Here is an 18,673-nt window from a genome sequence, read left to right as displayed (position 1 = left end):
CAGGCTTGTTTTTACAACGCTCTTACCCCTTATACAATTATGTTGAAAAGTGGCCCTTTTTGATTTTTGCCCTGGATTTGTCTGCCTGCCACTTTTACTTTTCACCTTGCTACCTATTGCTTCCGCCCGCATTTTACACCCCTCTCTTTCTCTGCTCACCCATTTAAGAACCCCACCACCTCTTATTCTCTGTTTATTATTGTTTTCTTCTTTCCCCCCTACATGTTGGGTCTGAATGCTTTCCTTCTCTGCCTCCTGCCTCACACACTGTCTAATAGCTTTCTCTATTTGAGTCTCTCCCCCCAACCATTCTAGTTTAAAGTCTCCCCAGTAGCCTTTGCAGATCTCCCCGCCAGGATATCGGTCCCCCTCAGGTTCAAGTGCAACCCATCCTTTTTGTACAGGTCGCACCTTCCACAAAAGAGGTCCCAATGATCCAGAAATTTGAATCCCTGCCCTCTGCACCAGTCCTTCAGCCACGCATTTATCCTCCACCTTGCTCCATTCCTACTCTCACTGTTGCGTGGCACAGGCAGTAATCCCGAGATTGTTACCTTTGCTGTCCTACTCTTTAACTCCCCTCCTAACTCCCTAAATTCTCCTTTCAGGACCTCTTCTCTTTTTTTACCTATGTCATTGGTACCTATATGTACCACGACCTCGGGCTCCTCTCCCTCCCCTTTCAGGATATCTTGGACACGTTGAGACACATCACAGACCCTGGCACCAGGGAGGCAAACTACCATCCGGGTCTCCCGACTGCGTCCACAGAATCGCCTGTCTGACCCCCTAACTATAGAGTCCCCTATTAGTATTGCTCTCCTCTTCTTTTCCTTACCCTTCTGTGCAACAGGACCGGTCTCTGTACCGGAGGCCCGGCCGCTGTATGTCCCCATAATGTCCCTCACTCTTAAATTTAGTGACAACAATTCACTCCGAAGTCATAGAAAGAATGATGAGGGAAAAAGTGGGTGGATGGTGCCAGTTGGGAAGGCAGAGAAGGAGAATGAAAAGGCAGAGACTGGTAGGTGATTCTTTCAACTACTGTTTGTATCTTTGCCCTGCTCTCCACCCACCTGGCTCCGTCTTTTTTTTAAATCTTGTATGTTTCTGTCTGTCCCCCACCAGCCTCTGCCTCTAACCCTTTGATCAATTAACTATTTCCCTTGTTAAATGATAACCATAAATGATAGGAGCAGAATTAGGCCATAGGCCATTCGGCCCATCAAGTCTACTCAGCCATTCAATCATGGCTGATCTATCTCTCCCTCCTAATCACATTCTCCTGCCTTCTCTTCATAACCCCTGACACCCGCATCTTCTTACCAGCCCTGCCTTCTTGCCAGCCCTGTCCAGGGCTCTCAAAATTCCATACCTTAAATCATTCTTGCCTTGCTCTCTCTTCAAAAGGAATTAATTTAAGCTTGGATATTTTCTTTTCTCAACTATAATTCTGCAGCCTTGTAACATACTCTTAAATCTCTTCTGCACCCTAATTAAGTTCACCTCAGTTCTCCAATTATTGAGATACTGACTATCCAAACTGACCAGCCCAGCACACGCTTGGGGCCCTAATAGCAGCTATAAGAAAATGTATCTTCTTGTGAAGCTTAAATGCTTTTGAGTTTACTTTTACAAATAATTTTCTGTATTATAGAAAATTAAAAACACTGCTGCCAAATGTTTCATTCTACAGTCAATCCTTTTACTGTACTTTTACTTCGGCAAATTGTATCTTTAATAGGAAGTTGATTCTACGAATCCAAACTGGGAAATTATGTGCATGATTCGAGAATTTAGATCAAGTCTTGACTACCGACCGCTTACAGCTACTGATCCAGTAAGTTATGTTTAAGCAAGTCAATTGTTTCAGTATTTCACTAAACTGGTAGGATCTGAGAATGGAGACACAAAGGACACTAGATGATGGAATCTTGAGTCAAAAACAAAATGCTGGAGGAACTCAGTGAGTCAGGTAGCATCTGTGGAGGAAATGGCCAGATGGTTTGGGTGCAGACTCTTCTTCTGACTCTGTTTAGATGTGGGTCCCGAACTGAAGCATTGTCTGTCCTTTCTCTCCATACATACTATTTTACCTGCTGAGTTACTCCAGCACTCTTATTTTTGCTCAGGATCTGTGAATCTTGTTTTGAGTTTGTTTTATACAGATTTTATGTTGATAATTCTTCAGAGGCTATTTAAAGTTGTATATTTGTAAGTTGAATGATGTTCTAGACGCAATTTGTCTGTTATCAAAGTAATATATAACAATCTTTCACTTACTTTATGCTTTTCAGCATATGGTCTTTAGCTATATTTTTATTCTGTCAATTTTGAAACTGTGCTGTTGAGATAAGGAGACCAATTTACTTTGTTATTCAGTAATATTATAATTGATTTGATATTTGGCCTGAGCCCTTGATTCCCTCCAAATATGTCATCTACAGGTGTCTGCATTAGAGAATGTCAAAGATTATAAACCCTCAGCGTGGAGGGTGGGGTGGAATTCATCCTCATCCCAGGCTGACCCTTTATCCAGAGACTCTGCCACCTTGTTCTAGGCTTCACTTTGGTAGTCTGCTCTGGAAGGTTATGCCCCTGTCCCACTTAGGAAACCTGAACGGAAACCTCTGGCGACCTTGCGCCCCACCCAAGGTTTCGGTGAGGTTCCTGGAGGTTTTGGTCACTCTCCCTAATGGTGGAAAGTGGTTTCCGCGTAGTCGAGGCTTCTTCTATGTTCCTGCGATTATTTCAAAAACCCCAAAACCGGCCTCGACTAAAAATAGGTTGCCGTTTGGTCGAAGCCAGTGGAGTGGGGTTGCTATTTACTTACAGGCAGTTGAAGGCAATCTCCTTCGCTGACCGGCCATTTTGATTGGCCCATTGGAGTTTTCAGCAAAGATCCTGTAGGATCTTTGGTTTTCAGGACCTAGAAGATCCGCCAGAAAGTAAAATACCCGCTAACTTTATTAAACTTCTTAAAACTGTCTCCACTCCTTCTCCACCCTCTCCCCGTTCTCTCCCCTTCTCTCTCCCCTTCTCTCTCCCCTTCCTTCCCCTATCTGTCCTTCTCTACCCTTCTTTCCCCTTCTCTCCCTCCCACCCGTGCTCTCTAAAGGACTTACCGTGCTCTGTGGCAGCCGTTTACCTTCCTCTTCATCGCGCAGACAGCGCTCCTCCACTGTCCCTGGCCCCCTCCTTCGCTGTGTGTGTGTGTGTGTGTGTGTGTGTTTGTGTGTGCGGTCGGTAGCAAAGATCCTGTCGGATCTGTGGCCAGTAGATGCAGCTCACGCTTCGGTCAAGGCTTTCCAGGCAAGTGACCATAACCTCTGGCGACTCATGGAAACCTTGGGTGGGGCGCAAGGTCACCAGAGGTTTCCGTTCAGGTTTCCCAAGTGGGACAGGGGCTTTAGATCGCATGGGATCCAGGGAGTGCTAGCTAACTAGATACAGAATTGGTTTAATGGAAAGAAACAGAGGGTGGTGGTAGGAGAGTGCTTTTTCGCACTGGAGGCCTGTGATGAGGGGTTTGATGGGGTTTGGTGCTGGGCCCATTACTGTTTGTGGTTTATATCAATGATTTGAGTGAGATTGTATGGCATGATTTGTAAGTTTGCAGATGACAGTATAATGGATGGTATCATAGGTAGTGAAGATGGTTATCAAAAATTCCAGAAGGTTCTTTATCAGCTGGGCAAGTGGTTGAGGAATGGTTAATGGTATTTAATGCAGATATAAGTGCGGGATAGTGCATTTTGTGAAATCAAACCAGGGCAGGACCTCCACACTGAATGGTAGGACCCTGGGAAGTGTTATAGAGCAGAGGGATATCAGAGTACAGGTACATAGTTCCCTGCATCACAGGTTAATAGGGTGGTCAAGATGTATTTTGGTACATAAGCTTTCATCAGTCAGGGCATTGAGCATAGAAATTGGGACGTAATGTTATATTCCACATGGAGTACTGTGTTCAGATTTGGCCACCCTGCCTTAGGAAGAGTATCATTAAGCTGGAAAGAGTACAGAGAAAATTGATGAGGATGCTATCAGGGCTTACAGGGCTGAGCTATAGGGAGAGGTTGGGCAGGCTATGTAGGACTTTATTCCTTGGTGAGCAGGAGGATCAGGGGTGATCTTTTTGAGGGAAAATCATGAAGGGAATTGATGGGGTGAATGCATAGAGCCTTTAACCTAGGGTAGGGGAATCAAAAACCAGAGGTCACATGTTTTTCAGTAAACCCTGAATGTGCATTTGATATAAGATTTGTTGAAATCTGAAATTTTAGTTTATGTCGTTAAATACCAGTGAGATCCAATTAATATAACTGCTAGTTGCCTGCAAGGTCAAGCCAAGTGTTAGATTATTTGACCAAAGTTGTATTTATTCAGCTGTATAATATTGATGTTGAAGTGATTTTAACTGAGTGCATTGATTGTCCTCTGGTTTGATATGTTAATCTGGCAGTATGTATTATTAAAACAACCTGTTTTGTAGCTAAACTTCATTATTTTTTTTAGATTGATGAACAAAGAATATGTGTTTGTGTAAGAAAACGACCACTAAACAAGAAAGGTAAAGTCAATTTTTGTTTACTTTCTTTTAAGCTATAATTTGTTTACTTTTTATTCAAACTCTTAATTGATTTCTAATCAAAACTTCTTTTAGCTCAAGAACATCTGAAAGTACAGTGCTCGAAAAGAGAGTGCATGCCATACAGTTGGGACTATAAACTAAAGAACTCTTTACATTTTATGATTGTTATCCTAGCTTGTACATTGAGTTTGTTGTCACAGATCACTCTTTATTGTGGGCTTCCAACTGCTTCCAACCAGAATGTGCTGTATTCTCAGGTAAGTTTAGCAACACTTAAGGGCTGAACAGAGAATTTAAAGAATCTTTATCGTTCTGCTTTTCGTGTCGGATACATCAAACCCCCTTTTCTCTATGCTTTTGGTTGTTTGATTTAGTGTGGTTCGGGTTGTGCAGCACTGGAAATATTTATTAAATAAAACATACAAAATAACACTGCACAATAAAAGCAAAACATTTACAAATAACAATAATGCATCTCTTATACGGAAATTTAAAAGGCACATCTCCAAGGTACAATTGATTGTCTATATCCCTGAACTAAAGCCTGAACTCAATCTATGAATGAGCTCTAAGGTTGACACAAAATGCTGGAATAACTCAGTGGGACAGCCAGCATCTCTGGAGAGAAGGAAAGGGTGACGTTTTGGGTCGAGACCCTTCTTCAGACTGATGTCAGAGGAGTGCGTGGGACAGAGATAGAATGTAGTCAGAGACAATAAGACTGGTGGGAGAACTGGGAAGGGGGAGGGGATGGAGAGAGAGGGAAAACAAGGGCTATTTGAAGTTTTCCCTCCCAGGGAGTTGCGGATGGAACAGTCTCTGCGGAAAGCAGAAAGTTGTGGAGATGGGAAGATTTGGCCAGTAGTGGGATTCCGTTGAAGTAGCGAAAATGTTGGTGGATTATATAGGTAAACTTGGAAGTGTCAGTATTGCAGTCGAACAAAGGGGACTATGGAGGCATGAGGGAAGCACTGGCCAAAGTTCACTGAAAAGGGACCCTAGCATATAGACAGGTGGAACAGCAATGGCAGGTATTTCTGGGAATAATCCAAAAGATGCAGGATCATTTAATTCCAAAGAGGAAGAAAGGTTAAGGGGAGTAAGGTCACCGTGGCTGACAAGGGGAGTAAAGGACAGTATAAAAATAAAATAGAAGACGTATAACATAGCAAAGATGAGTGGGAAGCCAGAGGATTGGGAAACCTTTAAAGACCAACAGAAGGTAATTAACATGCAATACGGGAAGAAAAAAATGGAGTACGAAGGTAAGCTTGCGTGGACGCTGGCGCGCTTTGGCTGCCGCTGCTCTCTCTTCACATTGTGTTTTTGATTTTCTGTTTTTGGATTGAATTCTGTTTTTAATTTGTGTCTCTGTGATGTCTTTATTACTTATTTTATTCTGATTATATGTTTTTATTCCTATTGATCTATGTAAGGTGTCCTTGAGATGTCTGAAAGGCGCCCATTAAATAAAATTTATTATTATTATATTAAGCTGGCCAAGAATATATAAGCTGGCCAAGGAGGCAGTGACCATAACATGGTCAGGTTTAATCTACAATTGGAGAGGGAGAAGAGTAGATCAGAGGTGTCAGTGTTGCAGTTGAATAAAGGGGCCATGAGGGAGGAGCTGGCCAAAGTTGACTGGAAAGATACACTAGCAGAGATGACAGTGGAACTAAAATGGCAGGTGTTTCTAGGAATAATACAGAAGGTGCAGGATAAGTTCATTCCTAGGAGGAAGAAGTATTCCAAGGGGAGAAAGGGACGTCCATGGCTGACAAGGGACGTCAGGGGCAGTATATAAATTAAAGCGAAGAAGTACAACATAGCAAAGATGAGCGGGAAGCAAGAGGATTGGGTAATGTTTAAAGAACAACAGAAGATAATCAAAAAGACAATACGGAGAGAAAAGATGATGTACGAAGGTAAGTTTGCCAAGAATATAAAGCAGGATAGTAAAAGCTTCTTTCGATATGTGAGGAGGAAAACATTTGTTAAGACAAATGTGGATCCCTGGAAGACAGGTACAACAGGCAGTGAAGAAAGCTAATGGCATGTTGGTCTTCATAATGAGAGGAGTTGAGTATAGGAGCAAAGAGGTCCTTCTGCAGTTGTACAGGGCGCTGGTGAGGCAGACAGTGAGTAGTGGGGTGTCACAAGGTTTGGTGCTGGGACCGCAGCTATTTACAATATACATTAATGATTTAGATGAAGGAATTTAAAGTGACATTAGCAAATTTGCAGATGACACAAAGCTAGGTGGAATTGTGAACAGTGAAGAGGATGCTATGAGGATGAAGGGTGATTTTGACAGGTTGGTTGAGTGGGCAGATGCATGGCAGATGCAGTATAATGTGGATAAATGTGAGATTATCCACTTTGGTGGCAAGAACAGGAAGGCAGATTATTATCTGAATGGTGTAAGGTTAGGAAAAGGAGCAGCGCAACAAGACCTGGGTGTCCTTGTACACCAGCCACTGAAAGTAAGCATGCAGGTACAACAGGCAGTGAAGAAAGCTAATGGCATGTTGGCCTTCATAATGAGAGGAGTTGAGTATAGGAGCAAAGAGGTCCTTCTGCAGTTGTATAGGTGGTGAGACCGCACCTGGAGTATTGTGTGCAGTTTTGGTCACCTAATTTGAGGAAAGACAGTCTTGCTATTGAGGGAGTGCAGCGTAGGTTCACAAGGTTAATTCCCCAGATGGCGGGACTGTCATATGAAAGAATGGAGCGACTGGGCTTGTATTCACTGGAATTTAGAAGGATGAGTGGATATCTTATGGAAACATAAAATTATTACGGGATTATTATTAAGGGATTATTATTAAGAGATGCAAGAAACATGTTCCTGATGTTGAGGGGGGGGGGGGGGTCCAGAACCAGGGGCCACAGTTTAAGAATATGGGGTAGGCCATTTAGAACTGAGAAGAGGGAATCTTTTTCACACATAGTTGTGAATTTGTGGATTTCTCTGCCTTAGAAGGCAGTGGAGGCCAATTCACTAGATGCATCTAAAAGAGAGTTTGATCGAGCTCTTAGGACTAGCGGAATCAAGGGATATGGGGAGAAGGCAGGAACGGGGTACTGATTGTCGATGATCAGCCATGATCACATTGAATGGCGGTGCTGACTCGAAGGGCCGAATGGCCTACTCCTGCACATATTGTCTATGTATCTATGACTGTCCTTGTTACGAATGGGGGGGGGGAGGGGGAGTAAGAGCGGAGCTGCGGGATATCGAGGATACCCTAGTGGGCGCGTCATCTATAATGGAAGAGGGGAACCCCGTTTCCTAAAGAATGAGAACATCTCCGATGACCTGGTATTGAAAACCTCATCCTGGGCGTAGATGCGGCGAAGACGGAGAGATTGGGAGTAGGGGATAGAGTCTTTTCAGGAAGCAGGGTGGGAAGAAGTGTAGCCTAGACAGCTATGGGAGTCAGTGGGTTTGTAATATATGGTCAATAGACTGATAGTTATAATAAATAATTCTCAGTCAAAATAATTATCAATCCGCCTGTTCATAATTCCCAGTATTAACATAGAAACATAGAAAATAGGTGCAGGACGAGGCCATTCGGCCCTTTGAGCCTGCACCGCCATTCGATATGACCATGGCTGATCATCCAACTCAGTATCCCATCCCTGCCTTCTCTCCATACCCCCTGATCCCTTTAGCCACAAGGGCCACATCTAACTCCCTCTTAAATATAGCCAATGAACTGGCCTCAACTACCTTCTGTGGCAGAGAATTCCACAGATTCACCACTCTCTGTGTAAAAAATTATTTTCTCATCTCTGTCCTAAAAGACTTCCCTCTTATCCTTAAACTGTGACCCCTAGTTCTGGACTTCCCCAACATCGGGAATAATCTTCCTGCATCTAGCCTGTCCAACCCCTTAAGAATTTTGTAAGTTTCTATAAGATCCTCCCTCAATCTTCTAAATTCTAGCGTGTACAAGCCGAGTCTATCCAGTCTTTCTTCATATGAAAGTCCTGCCATCCCAGGAATCAGTCTGGTGAACCTTCTCTGTACTCCTTCTATGGCAAGAATGTCTTTCCTCAGATTAGGAGACCAAAACTGTACGCAATACTCCAGGTGTGGTCTCACCAAGACCCTGTACAACTGCAGTAGAACCTCCCTGTTCTTATACTCAAATCCTTTTGCTATGAATGCTAACATACCATTTGCTTTCTTCACTGCCTGCTGCACCTGCATTCCTACTTTCAATGACTGGCGTACCATGACACCCAGGTCTCGTTGCATCTCACCTTTTCCTAATCGGCCACCATTCAGATAATAGTCTACTTTCCTGTTTTTGCCACCAAAGTGGATCACCTCACATTTATCCACATTATACTGCATCTGCCATGCATTTGCCCACTCACCCAACCTATCCAAGTCACCTTGCAGCCTCCTAGCATCCTCCTCACAGCTAACACTGCCCCCCAGCTTCGTGTCATCCGCAAACTTGGAGATGCTGCATTCAATTCCCTCATCCAGATCATTAATATATATTGTAAATAGCTGGGGTCCCAGCACTGAGCCTTGCGGTACCCCACTAGTCACTGCCTGCCATTGTGAAAAGGACCCGTTTACTCCTACTCTTTGCTTCCTGTCTGCCAGCCAGTTCTCTATCCACACCAATACTGAACCCCCAATACCATGTGCTTTAAGTTTGTATACTAATCTCTTATGTGGGACCTTGTCGAAAGCCTTCTGAAAGTCCAGATATAACACATCCACTGGTTCTCACTTATCCACTCTACTAGTTACATCCTCGAAAAATTCTATAAGATTCGTCAGGCATGATTTACCTTTCATAAATGCATGCTGACTTTGTCCAATGAATTCACCACTTTCCAAATGTGCTGCTATCCCATCTTTAATAACTGACTCCAGAATTTTCCCCACCACCGATGTTAGACTGTACTGCAGTACAAGCTATCTGTATATAACATATATATAACATATAACAATTACAGCACGGAAACAGGCCATCTCGACCCTTCTAGTCCGTGCCGAACACGTATTCTCCCCTAGTCCCATATACCTGCGCTCAGACCATAACCCTCCATTCCTTTCCCGTCCATATAACTATCCAATTTATTTTTAAATGATAAAAACGAATCTGCCTCCACCACCTTCCCTGGAAGCTCATTCCACACAGCCACCACTCTCTGAGTAAAGAAGTTCCCCCTCATGTTACCCCTAAACTTCTGTCCCTTAATTCTCAAGTCATGTCCCCTTGTTTGAATCTTCCCTACTCTCAGTGGGAAAAGCTTATCCACGTCAACTCTGTCTATCCCTCTCATAATTTTAAAGACCTCTATCAAGTCCCCCCTTAACCTTCTGCGCTCCAAAGAATAAAGCCCTAACTTGTTCAACCTTTCACTGTAACTTAGTTGCTGAAACCCAGGCAACATTCTAGTAAATCTCCTCTGTACTCTCTCTATTTTGTTGACATCCTTCCTATAATTAGGTGACCAAAATTGCACCCCATACTCCAGAATTGGCCTCACCAATGCCTTGTACAATTTTAACATTACATCCCAACTTCTATACTCAATGCTCTGATTTATAAAGGCCAGCACACCAAAAGCTTTCTTTACCGCCCTATCTACATGAGATTCCACTTTCAGGGAACTGTGCACAGTTATTCCCAGATCCCTCTGTTCACCTGCATTCTTCAATTCCCTACCATTTACCATGTACGTCCTATTTTGATTTGTCCTGCCAAGATGTAGCACCGCACACTTATCAGCATTAAACTCCATCTGCCATCTTTCAGTCCACTCTTCCAACTGGCATAAATCTCTCTGTAGACTTTGAAAATCTACTTCATTATCCACAACCCCACCTATCTTAGTATCATCTGCATACTTACTAATCCAATTTACCACACCATCATCCAGATCATTGATGTACATGACAAACAACAGTGGACCCAACACAGATCCCTGTGGCACCCCACTAGTCACTGGCCTCCAACCTGACAAACAACCATCCACCATTACTCTCTGGCATCTCCCATTCAGCCACTGTTGAATCCATCTTGTTACTCCACCATTAATACCCAACCATTGAACCTTCTTAACCAACCTTCCATGAGGAACCTTGTCAAAGGCCTTACTGAAGTCCATATATACAACATCCACTGCTTTACCCTCATCAATTTCCCGAGTAACCTCTTCAAAATGTATGTATGTTATCACTCTCCAAACTTGAGTTTGTGGCAATTATAATGGATTTAAATCCACATTCCTTTGAGAATCATGATTATTATTTAAGTTATGACTTTTCTGCGCTATATACAGTCTAAGGTATTTGGACTAGTCATGGGAGCTCAGCTGATGTGTATCAGTTGATCTTTCTCTAATGTTTGAATATCAGTAAAATAATTGGCTTGTGCATAAGAGTAAAGGTTAACCTTGGCATTAATGCATTTCACAATATGTGCTTGAACTTTTTGGCTATGTGAACCCATCCAAACCCCAATTTTCTTTGGGGTAGTGCCCCAGGATTGAGAATTTGCCTTCACTCTGCATTTGCTTCTGAAGTAATTGGCTACTCTTCCACTGATGGGGCAGATGATGGCTAATAGAGCAGGCAGGTGGTTAATAAGGTAGCCTACTCCTCCTGCTAATCCAAGGCTTCAGTGCTCCTGATGTATGCCATCATGAATGGCCCGTCGCTTTTTGGAGCTGTTAAGGGCTAAAGATTCCCAGGAGTCGGTGGGGATATAGTTATGTTTGAATACATACATCCTTGAATCTCTTCCTCCGTCCTCTTTGTAATATCTTCCTGTGATTAAGCATGAGAAGTCTACAATAAAGAAAAAGAAACACTTCAGCCCAATCAATATGACCCAGCCCTTTAATAAAGCATTCTAAAATGAATCTATTTTGCTTGTCTCTGATGTTGGCTCAGTACATTTGATTTTTTTTGCTTTCTTTTTTAAATGACATGCACAACCATACTTTAACTGTACAAAATTAATGCACGAACATCTCTTTCTGTATAAAGAAATGTTTCTGCTTCTCCTTCTCCTATTGACTATTACATGTTGATTACCATGCCACTGACAATATACTTTGGGACTATATATACTATTTTTTTTTTTTTTTTTTTGAATGGCAAACACAGCAATAGATTATCAATATTATTCCACTCATGGCCATAAGTAAAAGACTGCACACGTTTGCTAAAATTAAATATTGTACGAAACGTAGATACAAGCCATGGAAGGATATGAAGATTGCATGGTAATCAATGAATATAAATAATGAGAGTTCTGACCAAAAGCTAGGTACAGGGATTTTGAAGGTCAGTGTACGTTGTTAGATTCACATGTCAATTTAAGTAAATGCTTTGGGTAGGGTACTATATGTCGCAAAAATGAGGATTCAAAAAGTGCAAAAGCTTTCAACAGCTCCTAACAAGAACCAAGTAAAACCCAAGGAAGCCTGGACATAAGTTATTGGAGCACCATTAAAATGTATTGCTTCTGTTCGACTTCACAGAAGGATGTGGGGCTCCAAATCTATAGCTCCTAGAAAGTGGCAACAGCAATAGATAAATGGTAAATAAGTCATATGGTATGCTTGCCTTCTTAGATTGGGTTATGTGAGTCAGGAAATCATGTAGCTTTATAGGATTTGGTTCTGCCGTATTTAGAGTATTGTGTGCAGTTCTGGTCACCATATCACAGGAAGCATGTGGAAGCTTTGGCAAAGTTGCAGGAGAGATATACCTAGAATGATGCCTAGATTAGAGGGTATTAGCAATAGGAGAGGTTGGACATACTTGCATTGCATATTCTGGAATGTCAGAGGCTGAGGGGAGATCTGGTAGAAGTATATAAAATTATGCGAGGCATTGATGGAGGAGACATGGGGTCGATGTGCAGGGCATTTTTTTACACCGTGGTGAATGCCTAGAATGTGCTGCTTGGTATCGCGGGGGAGGAATAAATGATAATGGCTTTTAAAAGGCTTTTAGATGGGCATATGGATATGCATGGCATGGAGGGATATGGATCTTGTGCAGGCAGAGGAGATTAATTTAACTTGTTCGGCATGGACTTTCTGGGCCAAAGGCATGTTCCTGTGCTGTATTGTTCTGTGCAAAAGGCTGTTGATACCAATTTATCTCCTTTTATGTCATTTAATATATCCCTATTTTAACCTGTAATTACATTTTATTTCCAAGAATCCGAACATTTGAGCATGAAACTTGGATTTTTTTTTTTTTTAATTTGCACCATAGATTTTGGTTACTCTTTCTTTTTAGTGCTATTGCACTTACAAAGTTGCCAAGTAGTACGGATTTTCCGTATTTTGTGCGGAAATGCGATAAGAATACGGATGTACGGATTTGCTTTGTAAAATACGGATTTTTAAAGAATTCGACCGACTTCCTGTTTCATCTTGCTGCTTAAAAGATGCAAGGATATAAAAAGTCATACTGTAACTAAAAATTATAGCAGATTAAACCTATTAGTATTTTAAATTTCAAGATCTGGATGATTATTTTTGTAGGCTTTGATCTGCCTGTCCCGCTACAGGTTTAAACAGCGCTGTCAGTTTAGCACGTGGGAACAGCGCTATGGGTTCTAATTATAGCGCTATCAGCTGGAGCGCTATTGCCTTTACACATAGCGCTATGTGTCACAGACTGTTCGGGGAGGAGGAGAGTGAGGGGGAGGGAGAAAAAAAAGAAGGAGTGAGGGAATAAGAGGGAGGGTGAAAAAAAGGTAGGAGAGAGGGAGAAGGAGGGAGGGAATAAGATGGAGGGAGAAAAAAAGAAAGGAGAGAGGGAGGGAAAGGGGAGAGAGGGAGGGAGGGAGAGGGAGAGAAAGAAAGGAAGGAGGGAGAGAGAGCGAGTGAGGGAGAGGGTGGCTTTCAAAATGGCTTCAACATCCTCTGATGCTAAAAGCAGGAAGCAGCCGTTCAAATAGAAGTATACAAAGTGATGGCAATGAATGCACTGTCAAGTAAGGTGTGTAAAAGACATGTCAATTGGTAGCAAAGTTATGCATTCTTGTACTCTTAGATGGGTATGACCGCACATTAAAAAAAAAAAATCAGCAAAATGGCACTGCGTAGAATACTGAAATGCTCTGACAAAACTTGGCAGCTCTGCACTTATACCTGCGGTATTATTGTTTGGATGTGTACAGTTCCTACGTTTTCTATACCAAAATGACTAATTTAATTATTCTGAGTTTTATACTGGAAATATTTCTGTGACTGCTTCATTGAACTATTCACCATAGTTTTGGTCATTCGTTCTATCTGTATCCCTTAGACTTCCTGTTTCTTTATACACCATTAATTGATATATGCATATTTAGAATACAACTGTGTGTCCAAAATCCAAATCAATACTAAATACAAGATCCTCCTAACTAATTGAGGGCACATTTAACAACATGAAAAATAACAATAATTTTATTCTGTTTTAAATGTATACTACAAGTTGTTATAGAAGTCAAAGCTGGGTATTTTAGAACTTTAAAGAATAGTAATGTAGTTGCTGATAAAAATGTTCAAAAATGATATGCTCACCTTCCCTCTTCCAGAAACTGTGCCCCTCAGAAAATTAAGACGCAACTGGAGACAGCAGGCTTTAAGGAACCAGGAGGCAGGCAGAACTCCATCAGGTAGCAGGCAGGAACTAACCAGGTAGCAGAATAGCGAGAGTAGTAGATAGAATAATTAGCCAACAATTGAGAAGAATCAAGTTTTCTTACTGGTGTATAATTGATTATATTTTTGGAAATCTATTAGCCTTGAAATTTGATGGCGGTGTGATATTTAAAGAGGTTGCACATGTACCAACTTAATTTTCTCCAGAGATATTCTGAAAGTAAATCAATTTTAGAATGTTTACTGTACACATTTTGTTGTATTAATGCCACTATCAGCTATTTTAATTTTTTCAATTTATTACTCCTATCCAGAAACAATGGTCAAACCTATCTGATCAATAGGAGTTAATTTGACCACATTTTTATGACAATAATCTAATTTTTATGCGCTTTGTAAAGTAATTTTTTTTAATTAATTGGTTAAACAGCCAGGATGCTCCTATAGAACACAATTTAGAAATACTGATCCATGTAAGTGGTTAGGAGCTGAAGCATTTGCAAACTCTTAGGTGATATTCTAGAATCACAATTCCATAAAATATTCATGTAGCATATAGGACTTTAAAAATAAAATCTTGATGCTCAAATTAACGTAGTGTGTACATGGTGTCATGCCTCCAACATCAGTAACCAGACCATTGAGGTTTAAATAGCTTTTAAATGAACAAAATGGTGAGTCATGCTTACATTGGAAATGAGACGCAGCTACTTTTCAAAGACTGGGCTCAGACAAAAGAATGCTGTAACTTAATCGTCAAACATATCAAAGTATTTTCCGACAGTTGCTTTATTTGTAAAGTTTTTCTTGTGTGCATGCTTACTGCCCAACATTGGAATAGGTAATGTTACTTCCAATCTCTTTCAGTATTGACAGTTATTGATCTAATACTGGCCTGCATTAACGTTTGGTGTAGACAGTTAAACTAACTATATCAGCATCAGGGTGATATCAATTCCATCCTCCCTCGCCATCCAACAAAGCAAATTGGATCAAATCTTGCACTGCTCACACCAGCAGATCCAGCATATCAGCAAGGAGATGAATTAAGTGAAAATAGGAAGGAGGTAAAAAGCACCAGAAATGTAGCAGGATCCAGAGGAGGATAATATCCAATGAAAACAGTTCAAAACTAATTCACCATAGAGTGAACACTTACGAGTAGAGGAGCAGGGAATTAAATTTGCAGCATAAAGTCATAGAACTGAACAGCACTGAAACAGGCCCTTCGCCCCTCCTTGTCCATACTGGCCAAGTTGCCGTATTTGGCTGGTCCCATTTGCCTGCCTTTGGCCGTAACACTCAAAGCCCCTGCTATCCATATCTGTCCAAATGTATTTTTTAAGAAGTGTATTTTTTTTCTTGTGTGGTACCAAATCTTTTGGTTTAATTGTGGAATTAATTTTTCTGTTCTCCAGCACATTAGCCATTCCAATCTTTTTCATTTTCTTTACTTGTATTTGTTTATATTGTTCCATCTCCTATTCAGATATCAACTTGGTTTCCACATTAAGTGCCAAGTAGAGTAATAATCCTATTAGCTTAAATGTATATTTTAATGTGATAAATAAACCCATTTGCTGCCAGATGAGATTGATTGTCTCTTTGGAAATCATCTGTGGTATTGAATTTGGATCATGCCACAGATTTGGTCAAACTCAAATTTCTGCCCGATTAATGGTCTTAAAAATGGGAAATTCAGTGTTGTATAACAGCCGTACATCAGGTAGTTTCTCATGACATAATCCGTCAACTATGGATGCCGACGCCATCAATGCTGACTTTCATACCACCCGAGAGAAATTTAATTTCAGATTCATGTGTGCTACCGTGGTGGTTAGTAGTTTCTCTCTGTTTATATTTAGATTATTGCTCCTTAAAATATTGGTCAAGATTTGGACCCAAAAACACTCAAAAAGATTTCAACCTTGAATCAGAAGTTTGGATCGCCAAACAATTATGAGACGAGAAGAAAAGTAGGAAGAGCAATTTGTATGTAATGAGCCTTGCTGGTATGAGAGAGAGAGAGAGGCCAGGATTCTCGCTAGTTTTGGTTAATCATTAATACAGTGCACTTAAACCTAATTTACTGATTGAGTACCACAGCATGTGGAAACAGGTCTTTCAGTAAATCTTCTCAACACTCTTTCCAGCTTAATGACATCTTTATAGCAGGGTGACCAAAACTGGATACAAGAATGATCCCAGGAATGAGTAGGTTAACATATGATGAGCGTTTGACGGCACTGGGCCTACATTCACTGAAGTTTAGAAGATTGAGGGGGACCTCATTGAAACATACAGAATAGTAAAAGGCTTGGATAGAGTGGATGCGGAGAGGATGTTTCCACTAGTGGGAGAGTGGGACTAAAGGTCATAGCCTCGGAATTAAAGGACATTCTTTTAGGAAGGAGATGAGGAGGAATTTCTTTAGCAGAGGGTGGTGAATCTGTGGAATTCTTTGCCGCAGAAGGCTGTGAAGGCAAAGTCAGTGGATATATTTAAGGCGGAGATAGATAGATTCTTGATCAGTACGCATGTCAGAGGTTATGGGGAGAAGGCAGGAGAATTGGGTTAGGAGGTAGAGATAGTTCAGCCATGATTGAATGGCGGAGTAGACTTGATGGGCAGAATAGTCCTATCTGATCATTTACTCCTATCTGATATGACATGAAAACTGAACACAGTATTCTGGGTTTGGCTTCACCAACATCTTATACATAAAGTTATATAATATCCCAACTTTTATACTCCATTCTCTTCTTGATGAAGACCAGTGTGCCAAAAGCTTTTATAGCCACCAACCTGTCTGCCTGCGACACTACTTTCAGGGAACTATGTACTTGTACTTAATCCTTCTGCTCAACATCACTCTCCTACTGTTCACTGTGAAGATCCTACCCGGGAGAGACTTCCTAAAATTCGGCACAGCCCACTTAACTGACAACTTCCCAAAAAGGGATCAACATTCTAACTATTGGTATTGGTTTATTATCATCATGTGTACCAAGATACAGTGGAAAACCTTTGCATGCTATCCGGTCAAATCTTACCATCATGAGTACAGTCAAGTTATACATAGGTAAAGAGGAAAAATAACCAGATATCAGAATAGTTTTTACTGGAATGACTGGATTAGGAGGCATTAGCTGCAGGGAGAGGTTGGACAGAATTGGATTGTTTTTTTTTGGAATGCCGAGGGTTGCGGGGAGAGACCTGATAGAAGTATATAAAATTATGAGATGCATAGACGGCGGAGACAGTCATAACCTTTTCCCCAGGATGGAAAAATCAAACACTAGAAGGCATAGCTTTATAGTGAGAAGGGTATAACTTGAAGGAAATGTGTGGGACAAGGGTGGTGAGTGCCTGGAACAGACTGCAAGGGGTGGTGATTGAGGCAGATTTAGGATAGCGGCATTTAAGTTTTTTTTTAGATATGGATATGGGGGGATATGGATTGCGTGCAAGTAGATAAGAGATGTCTTGGCATCACGTTAGGCACAGACATTGTGGGCCAAAGGGCTTGTTTTGTGCTGTACCGTTTTATGTTTTAATGTGTTAGTGTTATAGCTACAGAATCCGGTGGGCGGCGCGACTCACGTCGCAGCGGCCTCTGCAGTCCGTCTGTCTTTATTATTTTCTGTCTCGTTTCAATGTAGTTTTTATTTTATTTGTTTTGACGGGGTATGTGTGGGGGGGGTGGGGAAACTTTAAAATCTTTCCCCTGCACGGGAGACCCGACCTTTTCTTTGTCGGGTCTCTGTTGGGGCTGCAACGTGGAGCGGCCTCCAGCAGGAACGACCTGAGGCTCCAGTCGCGGAGCTGCGGACTTACGTACCATCACGAAGCTGGCCGAGTCCGGAGCGGGTGGAGCGGTGGTGGCGCGCTGCTGTGACCCGACCCCCGGAGATTCGGAGGCTCCAACCGCAGGTCTGGCAGACAGGAACACCGGGAGCCCGCGGGTCCCTGCTGGGAGACCGCTTTTCGGGGCTTCCGCAACGGCGACTTCTCCCGCCCGAGTTGCGGGGTTGAAGAGTACCTGGAGCGGGGCCTTACATCACCGCCCCGCATGGCTTGGAATGGCTGCGGGACTTTGCTAGTGCCCACCGGGGGCTCCAACACCAAGACCCGGAGCGCGGCCTTGCATCACCTGGCGTGGCTTTAATGGCCGCGGGACAATTACCATCGCCCGCCGGGGGCTTTGACTCTGACATCGGGGGGGAGAGGGGAGTGCAGGGGAGAGATACGTTTTTTGCCTTCCATCACAGCGAGGAGGAGATGCGCTGTGATGGATGTCTGTGTAAATTGTGTTGTGTCTTGGGTCTTTTTCTTTTTGTATGTATGACTGCAGAAACAACATTTCATTTGGACCTCAACGAGGTTCAAATGACAAATAAAATTGTATTGTATTGTATTGATAAA

The 18,673-nt window shown here is 42.0% G+C and overlaps 1 protein-coding gene across 2 annotated transcripts in view; it reads left to right on the top strand.

Annotated features, from left to right (window-relative positions):
* Positions 1–18,673, top strand: part of kif2a (kinesin family member 2A) — a 116,653-nt gene that overhangs the window by 48,953 nt on the left and 49,027 nt on the right. For both annotated transcript variants that reach the window (XM_033030010.1, XM_033030015.1), the window contains exons 7-8: positions 1,745–1,840; positions 4,519–4,573. In XM_033030010.1, the coding sequence (XP_032885901.1) occupies positions 1,745–1,840; positions 4,519–4,573 (151 nt within the window). The remainder of the gene's footprint in view (positions 1–1,744; positions 1,841–4,518; positions 4,574–18,673) is intronic.

Source organism: Amblyraja radiata, chromosome 1 (assembly GCF_010909765.2).
Source record: "Amblyraja radiata isolate CabotCenter1 chromosome 1, sAmbRad1.1.pri, whole genome shotgun sequence".
Taxonomy (NCBI): Eukaryota; Metazoa; Chordata; class Chondrichthyes; order Rajiformes; family Rajidae; genus Amblyraja; species Amblyraja radiata.
Note: the sequence above shows the minus strand (reverse complement) of the source record. Positions and strands in the feature narration are given on the sequence as shown.